The sequence below is a fragment of the Oryzias melastigma genome, linkage group LG23 (genome assembly GCF_002922805.2).
Source record: "Oryzias melastigma strain HK-1 linkage group LG23, ASM292280v2, whole genome shotgun sequence".
Lineage (NCBI taxonomy): Eukaryota > Metazoa > Chordata > Actinopteri > Beloniformes > Adrianichthyidae > Oryzias > Oryzias melastigma.
The window spans coordinates 6,030,674-6,047,441 of record NC_050534.1 but is presented as its reverse complement, the minus strand read 5'-3'; the positions used below and the strand labels follow the sequence as shown (position 1 = coordinate 6,047,441).

The window sequence follows — 16,768 nt, the reverse complement described above, 5'->3', positions numbered from 1 at the left end:
GTACGTTACAGCGTACTTCACCGTACTTCACTCTAAATAACCACTTTAGGTTTGAATGCGTGTGTCAATCACAGTCATGGAACGGCAAAGATATAATCTTCCCCTGACAGTTGCATGGATAGGCTCCAGCAACCCCGTAAATCCAATAGGGATTAAGTTGGTTTGGAAAAGGGATTGATAAGTGACAAATAAGGTGGAAAATTTGAGTTTAATCCTAATACTTTCATCAAAGAATGGCAAAAGCACCATATCCGTGTTGGAGACAGCCGTGTAAATATTGAAAAAACAGAGTTTTTACATTTAGATTTATGGATTTCTGTTCAATTATAGGGTAAAATGTTTGCAGAAAAACAAGAAAACCAAGACAAGTAGGAATATATTATAACCCTAGGAGTAATTACAGTTTGTTTGAGTGCAGCTTACCATCACAATGCCTCATCAGGGTTTTCTTCCTGCAGCTTGGTTTTAAAAAGCTCCTACTCTTTGATTTAGTTTGAACACCAAGAAAGAATAAAGCTCATTAACTTTCACTCTGATGGTTGTTGTTTTTGTTATGTGAGGAACAAACTTTTCCTCTGATGAAAAAGAGGACTAAAGTCTACACACTCCTGCCTTGTCTGTAATCATTGCAAACGACTGCAGCATAGGCAAAATAATCAACTTTCTCTTTTTTTTTAAAGAAGCAACAGAAAAAAAATCCCAGCGAACAACTAAATTGGAGACATTGTCAAAAAGCGACTGTCAGCGCCATGCGGTCTAGCGAGGATGCAATTATCACGGCGGTGTGCTGAGATGCTTGTTTTTGCAGACGAAAGGGCAATCAGATTTCAATTTGCAGAGTAAAGACACATTTTAATGCCAGGTGTAAACATGAACACAATCTTCACGGCGCCGGGATCGAACGCGCACCGCAGTTCAGTCGACTCGCCGCTGTGTACTTGCGCCGCGGCGACAGGTAGACCTTTTCAGGTCGACCGAGAGATTGGCAGACGAATAAGTCACGGAGACGGATTCAGCTTTTCCTCACTGCTGTTCAGTGAGCTGGCAACAGGAGTGGAATGTGTGGCGGGAAAGGCAGCACACCATTGGCTGGAAGTTCACTGGGGCGCGAAGGTTTAGAACTCCGGCCTCCATGATGGGAGCTGGATTTGTGAGGGGCAGGCCCCTCTTTATTTCACACGCAGGCGAGAGCTCATATGTTCCAGCAGATCTGTAGTGTCACATTTCCCAAAACGATGCCCCACGTGCCAACACGCCTTCCTCCGGTTGCTAGGCAACAGGACAAATCTGGGGAATGTTTACAGAGTTTTGCTACGCGCCTCGTCTCAGGGGAGAGGTGAGATGCGGATGGATGACACGATCTCCTCAGACAGATCGAGGAGGGGGTTGAAGAGGGGATCATTCAGGGGCAAGTGGGCAGTAAGGCAGAGGAAGATGTGGCTTTAAAAGATGAAAGACGGTTTCTGTGATTTAACCGAATTACAGTCGAAAGGAGAAACTCCGTCTCGATCTTGTTTTTCAATAGAATAGAAGGACGCTGTTTTCTATCATCTGTTATCTCCCCTGCTATTAAATTTGAGGTGTAACAATAGGAAAAGCCTTTTTTCTTTTTATGTAGTGTTGTTGCTAAACATTAGTACAATTCCTATCAAACCAGTGTCCATTTTGATAGGTGCTAAAGTTCAAGGTATTCCAATCCAGCACAGAAAATACTGTAAACGTGATGAAATAGCTTTTTTTTTAAATTTATATTAGACATTAAACTAGACACTAAAGCCTTGACAGTAAAGCCTTGACTATCTGAGAACTGGACTGAGTGACCCCTCCCCCTAGCATTCCAAACAGGAAGTACCTGCTGGCTCCAAGAAGTCAAAATCCCAAAGACTCATTTTGTTTGTCAGAATAACCTTTCTTGCTCTGATAACTTTTTCACATGTTCATTTTTTGCCACATATTTTTTTGTAGTTCAAGTCATTCAAGTAGCAAACTGACCAAGTAGATGGCGGACATGAGTCTGAAAAAGAAGCGGAAGTCCCTTCCTGCTTGTGCAGTGTGAACACCATGGGCTATGCCCTGTTAGGGACCACAGCAGGTGTAGAATCTGATCAGATGAGGTGGAGATCTCCAAAGCCTGTGTCAACCTTCACACTCACATAACTGTGTTGATCCCCGAAAGCTGCTGAAACATCTGAAGACCGCAGCCCACCAGGAGAGCTCGCCGTGTCGGGGGGTAAGTCAGCATTCGCCACACCACAGGACCATCTGCAGACACACAAACAAACAAATGTAATTTCAAAATAAACTTTCCAATTAGAAAAAAACACACAGCTGCTATGGAACTGAGCTAGTCTGGTTTACATAAAATGATGTCTGCCAGTAGATCTTTATAATGGAAACAAATGTTCATTTTCTGCATTTACCCCCAAACATTATGAGATAATATGGAGGATTAGACAGTGAATCCTTTGTGTGAACGTCTGTGAGCATTCTGTGATTCAGAAGATACAGAATACTGGATTTTAAATTATAGGTATCACGATGTGGTATTGATGTGGAACAATCAATATGAAAATAGAAGAGTGGTATGGTATTTTGGAAAATGATCACCGTTTACTTATTTTTCTTCTTATTATTTGTTGTTGTTGTCATCTTGTATTGATGTGCTGATGTAGAAGGAGCTAAAATAATGAGATAATTTTATTAATAATTCTTAATTTCGTCTGACTCCTATTGTTCAAAGGAAATAGCCTGCTTTATTTCGAAATTTTCAAATTTGAGTTTTATTTCCATGTTTTTCTGAAAATTTGATGCTATTGATGCTATTTATATATATATATGGGTAGCTCCAATGCTGTTTTGGAGCTTTGATTTTTAATCATATCTTACATGTAATTTTATTTCTGCAGCTTTCTCCATTTATTTTTATACATTTATCTAAAAAACACAAGATTTTAATAATCAGTAATGATTATTTATTCACTATTATATTTTCTTTTCTAAATTATCACACTATGAATATTTGCACTTTTGGTTTGCTGCCCAACAATGACTAAAAAAAAGTTAATCTAAATGAATGATTTTAAAAAGCTATTTTTATAGTAATTAAAAAAAGGTTACTACTTATAAAAAACATTAAAAAACTGAAGTTCGTAATCAGACTTGTTTGGTCTGGAATGTTGAAGATATTTCTGTACTTCTAAGAAAGATGTAAACAAACTGGACATTTTTTCTCAGAACTCTTTAAACAGGTGTTTATGTTTCTATTGATTGACAGGTTGATAACTGTGTGGGTTTTTCATTAACAAATCTATTTGGAGGTGAAATGAAGCGACAGATGGTTCCTTTTAAAAGCAATCATCCACCTTTAGATTCCACTTGTTGCCCTAGAAATAGGAAATTAAAAACTCTCTTCTTTTGGTTTTTTTTATTATTTCATCAAGGCAGATTGAATGATGATATACTAGAATATATATATATATATATATATATATATGTTGCGATATTTTTGCAACAACTGAAGCTTCAGTTGTTTTTCCCAAAAGGTTCAAGTTTTTTTTTGCCAGACAAAAAGGAATATACAATGTTCTTTTGATAGGTGCAGCTTTTTCTTCATATGGAAAAAGATTTTTCTGTCTTTACTAAGCATCATCCTCCACATCTGATTGAAAGTCCTTGGACTATATTCTTTTAAATTTTAGACTTTTACCTCAAGAAAGTCTCTAAACAAAGACTAAAAAGAAATTTATGATGAAGAATATGATCTTCAAAGACATAAAATTTCATTTTTCTATAAAAAAAATATTTTTTTCACTGCACAAACAGGGTTTAAACAACACTGGAGTGAGCGGAACATAGAAACACAGACTGGAATGAAAACGTTGAAGTGACCACTCCGTTTTTCCTATATACTGTACGTATAGAGGTCATAAGGATGTGGCACTGGTTTGTTTTAGACTGATCTGAATTCAAATCCATGCCCCTTTTGGTCACATTTGGCCAAAATGTGCCTAAATGTGCGAAAAGGAAGGACAAAAAGTATTGGTTCATTCTGAAGCTGGTAATCGGACAACATCCTGTCAGTCAAAGTAACCCCATTTAAGCTTGTTTACATTTATAATATAAAAAAGAAGTTCAAAAAGCATAATTTTTTTTTTATTACAGTTATAAATGAATGGGAAGAAAATACTTGTGTAACAAGAACCTAAATTACTGTGTGATCCTACATGGTTCCTGTTGAACCCTCAATCACCAGGAAGTGGTAACCATTGACTGTATATGAGAACTGAACTGAATTAGGGAGACGTCATCAAAAGAAAATGGCTGACTTCCGGCTACAACCAAATAAAGTCAACTCAGTCGCCAACGTTTAGCAATACGGACGCTGCCATGTTGGAGCCAGATGTGATCAGTGAGTAGTGATTGGTTGAGTAGGTCAGAGTCATCGTTTCTATGGCAACCACTCTTTTCAAACAGGAGCTTGTTGGGAGTCAGGATCCCTAGAACTTGAAAGTGGGCTACACGAACATTTTGAATTGAAATCACTTAATTGAGACATCTGATTGGTCAGTTTATAACTCAAATGACTTGTGCTAAAGAAAAAATATATTTAAAAAATGAGGATTATCAAGAACATGTTAAAAAAGGTTATCAGAACAAGAATGGTTATTCTGGGGAATAGAATAATGGAGTAATAGCTGTTTATTTCTCGATAGAAGTCTATGGGATTTTGGCTTCTTGGAGCCAGAAGCTACTTCCTGTTTGGAACTGGAGGGGGGAGGGGTCACAGTTATGTACTCATTTACAGTCGATGGTGGCAGAGCCAAGAAAACAATAAAAAACGCAAAAAAAAAACTGTCTGTTGCACTTTAGGATAAACTGATCGATTGCAATGACTTGGCAATTTCTATCATTTGGATTTCTCCCGGTATTTCAAATTAAAGCGTAATCTTGCGGATGACAGTTTACAGCTTCGACCTTTCACCAAAAGGAGGAAAGTACTCCAGAAAAGAAAATGCACCATATACTCCAAGTACACGCAGAGCTACTTTTGACAACTTCATACAAGTTTGAGCTTTTATTGCAGAAAGAGAATGACACTTCCTGTGAGTCATGGTGGAATCTGCACCATGGCTGGCTTTAGAGTTGCCTCAAAGACCCTCATAAATAAATAACTTCTAGGAAGAAAGGATACGATTTCATTAAAAGTCTTTATTGTTTTACTTTTTCCAGAACGTAATGCTTATTGAGAGATCACGACTTCAATCTCTAACCTCCTCGAGATGAGAAAAGCTGCCTCCAGAGGATCGGTAGGAGAGGAGCTAACTTCTCTGTTTCAGACGGTGGATCTCTCTGTGTGGGATGAAGCAAATATTTGAATTTGGCTCTAGAGTCCTACTTGACCTTCAACACTCACGAGGCATGTCTAAAAGAGCACGTCTCTGTAAAAAGGTAGTGAATGGGGGCTAAAGATGGGGAAACATATTTGGATGAATAATTGCGAATCAACAGAGACACAAAGGTGAATTCCAGACTCACAAGCACAAAAACGTGTAAACAAGGATGCATGAGCCAATACTAGGGAGATGACACACTCAGGCTGAGTCTTGGTAGCAGCTGTGAGTGGGAAGACTCTGGTCCAGTAAACATCTCCTTTAAATGCTGGACAAGACAGCTAATGTCTGCATGAGGAAGAAGACAAACTGAACATGACATCCTTTACAGACTCATCTTTGAGAGGAAATTTCCTTCTATTTAAAGTTGTCTTATCTTAGTCAAATATCATTTTCAACCCTATTATAACTAAATCCTTTCATGAAAGAGTTGTTAGCTTTACATGATAATTCGTTCTGTCTGATTGGTTAACTTCCTAGAGTATCGTGTCTGTTAGGCCTTATGCTGCATTCACACTGGATGTGATTGGTGCGGTAGGGGCGTCAAGTTTCAATATCAAGTCACTGAATAAACGCGATCTGTGGTCCTGCGGTGCGATTTGGGTGTCGGGCGCGGCACAACAGTCCAGCCACAGTGAGGTTTGAGCGCAATGGTGCGATTTGGGACGCAACGCGTCAAGAATTTAATAATCTAAAGTTTGGCTAGGTTGATGCGGCGCGTCGACCAATCAGGAGCTCAGCTTTGGGCACACAACGTTTTCGGTGACTCAATTGCTGCTCAATTTGAGGGTTTTTGTCATGAACTAGGGCTGCCACGACTAGTCGACTAATCAAAGACTAATCGACAATTTAAATAGTCGATGAGTAATTTAATAGTTGATTGGTCGTTACTTTATATTATATGAGGTTAGAGTGTAGTTAAGTTGAGAGTTATAATGGTATTATGCTAGCTTTTTGGACTATTTCGGAATATATTAAGACTTTTTAGGCTGTTTGGGAGTTAAGCTAATATTTCAGCTACATGCTAGCTATTTTGGCTAATTTAGGCTTTATTTCAGTTTTTTAGGCTATTTTGGAGTTCAGCTAATATTTCAGCTACATGTTAGCTATTTTGGCTAATTTACGCTTTATTTCAGTTCTGAAGGCTAATTTGACATTGAACTTATATTTTAGCTTGCTATCAGCTTCAGTGTCTTCATCTATTAGCTTCAGCGATTTCAGCTATCAACTGCAACATTTTTAGCTATAAATTTCAGCATCTTCAGCTATCAGCACTAGCCAAATTCAGCATACAGCATTCACACAAGCATTATTCCAGGTAATGCTACATATTTAATTTTTGGTTAGTTTAAAGCTAAAGATGGTTAAGATGTGTGCTTTACACCCAGTTTGTGCATGACCCGATTTGTCGACTAATCAGAAAAAATAATCTGTGATTAGTCGACTATTAAAATAATCGTTTGTGGCAGCACTATCATGAACATTCATCCATTTTCTTTACTCACTGGGACCATTGGGTTGCCAGAGACTACAGTTGGGCGACGGCAGGATACAACCTGAATAGGTCACTAGCCCGTCGCAGAGCCCATAGAGCTGGAGCGATTGAGCCTGCTACACCTGCCAGGTACCTAGTGGACATTGTAGCGAGCTAGCGAGCTTTGCTAACCAGCTAGCTCTGCTGGCCGGCAGACGGATAGCCGCCGCAAGTGCCATTCTAGTGAACACAATAGCTCCAACTCCATGGGCTTACCATGTTTTTATTTTTAGTGAGACAATAATAAAAAGATTCTCTAGTTTTATTTATATTTTTCTATCTCAGGTAAAGCTGGACAAAAGTTCTTCAAATAGGGTCACAGACAATGGACAAACTCACTGTACTGCTAGCATCTCTGAATGATCTGGTGAACACAGACACAGAGACGTGCTTCCCGGCGTCTCTGTAGAGCTCTCCAAAACATACAAACCAAGCTACTTGCTCAACATCATCCATGTTTTCCATGATGTAGCAATCAATAGAGTCCAGAAAATGTTGGCAGTAGCTCCTCCCACTTGTGACCAGGGCGCCAAGGACATTTTAGCGCAGGTGTCGAACAGTAAATTTGATGTGCGGCGAAAGAGAGCGGGCCGACGCAAATTTGACACGCTAATCACGTTCCGTGTGAATGAAGCTTTAGACAAATGTACCCGTATGAAGTGTTGACCCATATGGGTTGTCCTGGCCCATTGGGGCATTTGGGGTCCTGGGTTGAAAACTCGCTTTCCTGTGTTGTTTTGCAAGTTTCTACGTCGTTTTTGGGCTCCTTGTACAAAATGAGGCCATTGAACACATATTTAAAGCTAAACCAAGTTGAACTATAACCAATCAGGGACTCTTTCTTCAATTATCGGAATGGAGCTGTGATAGAAAAAGCCTAAAGGAAAATTTGCGAGATTTGAACCGCTTCGACATTTCGCATCAAGCCTCTTCCGACGGAACATGGGGAACATTCACTAGTTTTGGGTAGTGACAGTCCAGTGTCAAGAACCTCTATCACATGCTTGATGAGAACCTGGCTTACATTTTTTTAGACTCCTGGCCATTAAAACCCGACAAGATATTTGGATAAAATCCAGCATTTTACAGAATGTCACTATTCTGAAGTGACCTTAAAACAATGGGTTATTACTGCATTATTTATTGTTTTGAGTTATTCAGGATTTGCTGTTTTTTAACACTTTGCTATGCTAACAATCAATTCCTGCATTGTGGGATCAAGAAAGTTCTTTCCATTCTATATTTCAAAAATTTCAATTTTTAAGTGATAAATATTCATGACACATCTTTCTATGTTAAAGCAAATGCTATCTCTTAAGTCAATGTTTTCTATATCAGGTCAAAAAGATTTATTTGACTTTAAATTAGACAAAAGGACTTGGAGTCTGGGCAGTGAAATGCCTGTAAAGACAAATCAGAATTGATGTGTTTATGGAGTGATCCATTTCTATGGTGCAAACCAGGTGGAGCTTGATGCTTTGGTCCCTGGAGACCACAACAGAGAGCTGTTATCTGATTTAGCCGACAGTGAATCAGGATTCATGGACCGAAGTCAGTTACTGCACACAGTTCTGCCCCTCCAACAACAATAAAAACCACAGAAAAAACAGGATTTTGTTCCAACTTTGTCTTTTGTTCCTTACCTTGGCTCAAACTCCAGCAAAGAGTTAAAAATAAACACCACCAAACCAGCACCTCCAGCTTATCACCCAACAGCTTTTCACACACGGGCATATGAAAGCGACGCCTTTTCTCAGATAAACACCAAGCAGCTGTAATTTTATCAGATGAGATAGTGAAAATGAAGGGATGAAAAAGAAGCCAGCAGGCGACCAAAGAGCCACAAGCGCCGTGATTAGTCCTCTCGGCGCGGCAGTAATTGAGCTCCACATTGAAACTTTCCAGTTGCATCTGCATCCCTTTGAATAGGATCTACACAGCAGCTGCCAACAATGTGTGCTCTTAGATTCCATTTCAAAATAAAAGCTTTTTTTAATGTGATTTTATGAAAGTGTTTTTAGTAGATGTATTGGTTTGGTGTCAAGAGTGAGATCTGATCAGGAGAGGTTGGTGAACTTCGTTTATTTGGGTTATGGACACAGAAATGTGTCATGACTTTAATTTGTTGTGGTTCCCTTTTTGCAAAAAAATTTAATTTTGATTGAAACTAATTTTCAAAATAAAACATTTTGGATTTTTTTCTTTTTTCTGTGTAATGTTTTTTCTTTTTATTGCCAATTCCACCAATGGATTGATATCCCTTAGATAAAAATGCTGAGAAAAGCTGCATCTATGTGGCGTTGGAATGGTCGGAAAAATGTCTGTCCAACTCAGAAAACACAGAAAAGCAACAAAATCTTCCAAAACCAAATGAATGCAGAATAATTTTCAGATCAATTTCTTAGTAGTGCACCAAAACACCAAAATTACATGGAAAAGAAATCATTTATTCCAGTTTAGTAAGCCAAATCAAATAAATTATTGGGCCACGTTTGGTCCCCGGACTGTAGTTTGCCCAGTCCTGCTCTTATATATAAGGTTCCTCCAGAATCTAATTCAATTTGGAACACCTTTTCTTTCACCTTTAGATGAGCACATGCCTCTGATAGAGTCAAAGATTTTTGTTTTTGTTTTTGAACAAAATGCCAAATAGATTTGCAGAGAACAAAAATTGACAGAATATTGAAGGTCCAATTAACAGGAAGCTCAATTTACGCAGTGAAACTGACTAAATAAGCAATATATCTTTTATGGATTTGACTCTTTTATTCATGCATCAGTGAAATGTAAAAGATTATTCCAGTTTGGTATCAAAAGAAAATTCACATTAGAAATAAATAAGTATAAAATGACAAACTTTTTTTGTAAAACATTCATAAAATTGGTAGGTTTTTCTACTTTTGCATCATCGTTGATCAAAAGTTACATACTAAATCATAGCAGATTTCAGTTTACAGATATTTTCTTTGAACATAAAAAACACCTAAAGTTTGCTGATGTTGCAGTAAGTCCCATTTTAAGTTGTTGTCCAAGAAAACACAGAGACCTTTAACCTTTTAACACCAGAGACTCTTTTAACTACCAATCCTCCCATTTAAGTAATTAATACAACTCCAACAGATTCTGATGTGTAATACTTAACGTTTAGAATCTGCAGCTTTCACTTCACTACTAAAATCGGTTGCATATGCATACGCTATTGCATATTTCTGCGCTTCAGAATCCACTGGATTTACATTAGTAGCATAAATGGTTAAAGAGTAATTCAAAGAACAGAGAAAGATGATAGATAGACATATACGTTATTATTCCAATAGGGGAAACTGGTGGTGGTAGGGCAACACATCCCAAACAAGTTGCCCAGAGGTGGGCAGCAGCAACGCAATTCCCCCGAAGACGCATGAGAGAGTACAGGATATGATGTCGAAAATATATCATCTTTGATCGGAGAACAGCATAGAAGTACAAGAATCAACATTTAAGCGACATTGATTCACAAAAATGAAAGATCCGCTCAAACGGACTCATCTGGCCTGGCAGCAGCCATGAGTCATCGCACGACGCTTGACGGCACAGACAGAGGGTATGCCGATAAATTTCCGCCGAAAGTCCCGCATGAGCATATATCAAACACGCACGCAATAAGAACGTTCCACGGATGCAGGACAGTCTCTCCTGCTCGCCTGTGAATGTATTCTTACGCGGCTAAAACTAGTTCTGCCCCCTAGTGGAGGACTGTGCGCTCATGGAGCTTCTCCTGTGTGAAACTCAACATTAAAGGAAAAAACAAAAAACAGAAATACCCATGTATCATTTGGTTTCAAATTAAAACTAAAAATGAAAATTTCTAAACTACTGTAGAAAAACAAATCATTTTTGATGTTCCCATTTAAAAAAAATCTAAAATGAAGCAAACACATAATGAATGTTTATGCTCGTGGGAGACTTTTGGTGGAAATGTAACAGCATAAGAGTGAGCCTAGAAAGAGCCCAACCAAGATGTTGAAATTTGGGTAAAGGGTCATGGAGAGGAACAGCAACACTGGAAATGATTTCCATTGATAAAAGTGGGTGAAAAAGTTTGCTGAAGTTTTTTTTCGGCCAATTTAGACATTTTTCACCAATTAAGAGGAGGTCTAACACTAATCGTTTAAGAAGACTATCAAGTAGTATCATCAGCATATTGTCTGATGTGACTGTAAAACTGTTTATGAGTTTGACAGTAAAACACAGCAGAGGATAAAGTAGAAATGTATTTTCTCGATTGTCAAAATAAGGCATGTTTAGTCATTGCTCTTCCTCGGCTACCCGCTTTAGCCAAACGCCCGAGGCTTCCAGCTAACCGCCCCCACACTGACTGCCCTGTCAAACGCTTCTTTGTGTTCCTGCTTCAAACACATGGAAGAGCCAGGTTGTTGAAACAGACAGAGTGGAGAGAATTCAGGAGAAGAGGAACAAAGAGGCAGATGGTTTTTCAAGAACACTGGCGAGCATCCATTGATAAAAAACCTTCAATTACTAAAGCTGGCACTGGTTCCATGTGTATAAGTAGAATGTATTTTCATTCCTGGGTCAAGGCATGGCCGAAGTATGAGGTCGGCATTAAAGAGGAACCGAACAATGTCTAATCAAGGAAACGAAAGAGGCCAAGGAGCCGCTCCCCTTTTCCGACCCAATCAGTTTCCGTGGGAGGAAAGAGTCGTGGAGCCCGGCTGCACTCAGATACCAGAACGAGTCCAATCAAAGAATGAGGCCCGGCAATCTGCAGCAGCAGCAGCAGCCTCCATCTCCCCCTTTAATTATTCCTCCAAAACACTTCCTCTCCTCTGCCGCTCACCTTTTCTGAGCGTTCTCATCATGCTGACATGACAGGGTCAAGACTCCCGGTGGAGATCAGAGCACCGGGTTGGGAGTGCTGCCGAATAGAGATTAGATCTCCCGTTGTTTTTGTTCGGCTAAATAAAAAGAAACTGCTGTTTTAACCACAGTAAAATCCTTTCTGATTCTTAGATCAACATCAAGCCCCTCTGACAGCTTTTTCATCATCTGCTTAAAGGAGGCGGTAAATACCCCATCAAAGTGTTTTTGCTAAGCAGGAGTAGAAAATGACTTTAAAGACCAACTCTGATGAGTGTTTTTGGTGTTTTTAACATGTTCTTGTGAAATTTTCTGATAGTGGAAGACATATATTAAGAGTGTTCGGACTAAAATGGCATTTCTGAGTATTTCTTTTTTTAAAATCGAATCAGATGAGGACAAAAAATGCAGTTTGAAAAGACCTTTGTTGTGGCGCCACTTCCATCTAGCGGCTGTGTTAACCTATGGTGTAGTTCACACCAGACGCAAAGCTCCGTGGTCCTCCGCGGCCGGCTCGCACTTTGCAGTGATCGTTTAAACATCTGGTCTAGTTTTTTGTGCGAGCCGCGTCAATTCTGGCAGGAAGTTACGTCACAATACTCAAGAAAATCTGGTCAATTTTTAAAATATAACCGATTTTTCACAATAAAATACAGCGATTGACAAATGCAATCATATTTTTCTTTCTACACTTTCAGTATAGATGTCTGTTTTGTTGTTTATTCTCATCTCTATTTGTCACTATTTTCTTGCAGTTTTTTATTGTGAAAAATTGTCTATATTTTAAAAAAATTAACTGAAATTTTTTTCAAGTGTCTTGACGTAACTTCCTACCAGAACTGACGCGGATCATTCAAAACTTAGAACGAACGATTGCTGCATGATGCAGGAAGATCGCGTCTGGCGTGAATTACACCATTGGTTATCAAGGGCGCCGAACTGAAGCCGGCTCCGTTTCACTTCCGTGTCTGGAGTGAACCAGGCGTCTAGCTCCCTGCTCCGAGCTCTCATCAATGGGGAGGGGAAAGGGGGTTTAGGGTCGCTCCATGCCTGCCGCTCTGCAGAAACTATGTGCTAGTAAACACAAGTATTAAAGGTATCAAGTATTAGTTAAAATTTTTGGTTAAAAACAACATAATTATAATTAAAAGAACACTTTTAAAATAGGCAGAATTTTTACCCTAGAAAAAAACTTCCAAATAGGTGTGTTACACTTCTAAAGGTGATTAAATGCACAGATATAATATTATGAAGACACATTTTATTGAAATAGATAATAGTATTTGTTTAGCTCTATGCTTTGACCATAGAGATTGCAAAAATGCATATAAATCAAGCTATTGGTTATAAGATCGATAACTTTTAATTTTGAAAGACAAACCAAGCAAAACATTTTATAGGTTGGATTTCTTATATTAATACCTTAGAGAATAAAAATAAAAACAAGTAAAGGATATCCTAAACACACAGTTATACAATTATAATATTGGAAGTTATTCTGAAAAAGGTTTTAAAAAAGACCACAACTTTTATTTTACACAGCAATCATATGAAAGTCTCAATGACAGATGATTTAATTCAAAATAAAAAATAAATACATGTGGAAAAGTCAACGATGGTGTCTTTATGAGGTAAAAACCGATCAGGGGTTGACATCCTGTTAAGATCTACTAACTGTAAACATTTTTTTAAAGTTTTTTAAGTTTCTAGTTACGATATCACAATGAAATCTCTGCACAAGGGAGCAATATGAATTTGTTTTGTAAAATTGGCATCATGAGTTCCCATATGATTAGACTGTAAAACAAAGCAATGTTTTTATAACCATTCCCAGTTGTTTCATAATCACATTTTAAATAGCATTCTACTTTTTCTAGAATTAGAAAAGTATTTTTTTCCACTGGACTGGGCTCATCTGGCGCTCAGATTGATGCTAAATTTACACACTGATAGCAGCGGCGTTAACACATGTTTAGGTGTCACAGAGACGAGGAAACGCGAAGCTCCAACGTCGCTGAAACGTCTCGATTAATTCGTGCCCAAAATGTCAGCGTCTGCCCTCCGAAGCGTGAGCCGTGCTGCAGCTGATTCCCCGACAGATAAGTCAGGAGGGAGACAAAGCCATGGTGACATCTCCTTCCATCTTTGTTTTTGGTGTAGAGCAAGCTAAAAGAATGTCTTTGAAACAAATCGCTTTCATCTTGGATAAATGAAACTGGTCAGGTATGAGGTTAACGTTGTGGACAGCTCCAGAAAAATAAAGAACCAATTCCATAAAAGTACGTATAAACTGTACTGACACAGAAAAAATGTCAATTTACTTTAATTGTCTCATTAATTTAAATGGAAATTATCCTTAAGCTAATAATTAATAATTCCTTAATTTGATTGATTGTGTTACATGTCTAAAATCCTTAATTTTATGTTACAGGAATCAGTTTTAATAAATAATAATCATGCTTTCTCATGCTGTCAGTGTTTTCTTTTGCCCTCCATCACCAGAGCAACAGAGGAAGAGGTTTTGAGAGATTTTATTGCATCCAAAATTAAACATGGATGAAGCAGAAATATGGAACAAACAGGTATTAATTCAAGCTGCATGTTTCCACAGATCACACCACATCATAACCACACTAATGTTCGTGTTCCTGACGTCTTTAATGCAAATTTCACCATTAATTTTTAATGTTTGTGACAATCAAAAAGGGCAAACCGGTAGCGACTCAACAATCAACTATAATAAGAAAAAAGAGAGCAGTGACAGATGTCAATCATTAGGGGTCAAAGGCAGGTACAAAAGACTTTCAACTTTAAATTTACACTTTTATTTTAAAATTAAGCTTATATAAATAAAATGTTTTAAATTATAGGAGAAATTCATTTATTGTGAGTCTTTTTTCTCTAAAGTTAACCCCAACCTTACACATTTAGTTTTATTTAAAACAAGAAGTTAAAAGTTGTGTTTCTTATTTTAGCTAAAAGTTTATCTGAGTCACTTATAATAATTTTCAGTTATTTTTATTTATTTTGATCATTTATTGGTTTAGTTTTCAGTACTTTAACTCTCCAGAATGCTTGAATGATTAATAGCCAGTATCCTGAAAGACAACATTCAACAATATTTTAGCTGATTTTCCTTTAATCCTTATATTATTGTTTCACTTTATACTTCAATTTCAAGTAACTTTCATTTTTATTGTTTCTGTTATCATTTCTCATACTTTTCATAGTCTTTTTTAGTGTTTTAGTTTTGTAGCTTTAGCTTGCTATGCTAGCTTCATGCTAGCTATCAAAAATGAAATATTGGCTAAGTCCGAATTCCTTCACTACTCACTATATAGTGCACTCTATAGTGCGTTCGCCATTTTGTAGTCCTATTCAAATCTACAATTCCAAAATTGGGTGCCCTAGAAATTTCCCAGAATTCTCTGCAAAAACTATGCATCAGTGCTCTCTAGATTGGGAAATAGACCATAATGCATTGCATTTGAATAATTTTTGCAGAAAAAAATGCATTTTTCAGTAAATCATCAAAATGTTCATACAGTGAATTCATAAATAGTTTTTGCAAAAAGCTCAGTTTGTCAGAATTTCTGTTAAAATTCATGACATTATAAAGTTTTTTAGTAGTTACAGAGTAGGCGGATTCAGATATGGCTACGACAATTTTTTTTGCTTTAGTTGTTGAATTTTATTTAAATATTTCTCTTTTTTTTGTAGTTTTACTCTTCCACTTTTTTATTGCTTAATTTTATTATTATTTTTTTAATGATGGTTCAGATTATTGTTCACACCTGTTCAGTGGTTTCTGTTAGCCTCGGTCAACATCTAAGACCTGTTACAGTTTCTCCTCACCAGATCCGTCTTTGATATTAGTTTACTCCTGTAATGGTTCAGAGTTGTTGTTTTGTTATGTCTGTGATATTGACCTGTTTTTGGTGGAAATGGCTGGTAATTTAGGGGGTGGTTTGCTAACTAATGAGTTAGCTACCTTGCTAACACAAGGGCTAACTCGGACCATAAACACATTGCATAAGCTATTAAGCCAGCTGAACGTTAAATTTTGTTTTGGTGTTGTGTTTTTTTAAGATTAAATATTCTTAATTTTCAAAATAAAGTCATATAAACCATGTTCTTTTTGATCTATATAAGATTATCTGTAAAAGTCTGTTTTTTATTATAGTGAAACACACTCAGGGTTATTTATGAGTGTAAAAAATCCTTGTTTGGTTCTCATCCCGACTGTATTAAGAACTGGACTGAGTGAGTGTGACGTAATCCAAATAAAATGATTTATTTCCGGTTCAAATGAATGAAGTCAATTCAGTCACCACTTTATTGCATTGTGGACGGCGCCATGTTGAAACCAGTGATTGGTCAGTCTGACTCAACATTTCTATGGTAACCACTCTTCCCAATCAGGAGTGAGCTTGATGGAGGGCTACATCCTTCCCATTGAAAGTGGGCTACACAAAATCTGTCAAACATTCGGAACGTTTGACATGGGGGGTCGGGGGGAACCACATCCTACTATTGAGGCATATGATTGGTCTGGCTATGACTTGAGTGAATTGCACTACAGAAACAATATTACGCTTTTTTTTTAATATCAGGAACATGTTAAAAAAAATAAAGGCATAAATGGTTATTCTGACAAATAGAATGACTGAGTAATAGCTGTTTAATTTTCAACAGAAGTCTATGGGATTTTGGCTTCTTGGAACCAGAGGGTACTTCCTGTTAGGAATGCCATGTGTGTTTGTTTTTTTAACGTATTGCTAACAAGGTTGAGAGTTAGTCATGTTAATCTTAAACACTCTTTCACAAGTTGAAAGCTAATGTGGATTGATGTTCCTCCAGCCAAAAACCAACAACAACAATAAAAAACCAAAAAAACTATCAATAAACAAAACTAAATTGAAGATTGGTTTCTATCCCCTCTTTTTCTTATTTCCCACGTCTTCTAAACCACACGTCACACACTTCC

The 16,768-nt window shown here is 37.6% G+C and overlaps 1 protein-coding gene across 1 annotated transcript in view; it reads right to left on the bottom strand.

The window, feature by feature from the left end:
- LOC112156560 (proton myo-inositol cotransporter) overlaps positions 1-16,768 on the bottom strand; it is a 158,582-nt gene that overhangs the window by 31,106 nt on the left and 110,708 nt on the right. The window contains exon 6 of the mRNA XM_036210240.1: positions 2,154-2,262. Coding sequence (XP_036066133.1) covers positions 2,154-2,262 — 109 coding nt within the window. The remainder of the gene's footprint in view (positions 1-2,153; positions 2,263-16,768) is intronic.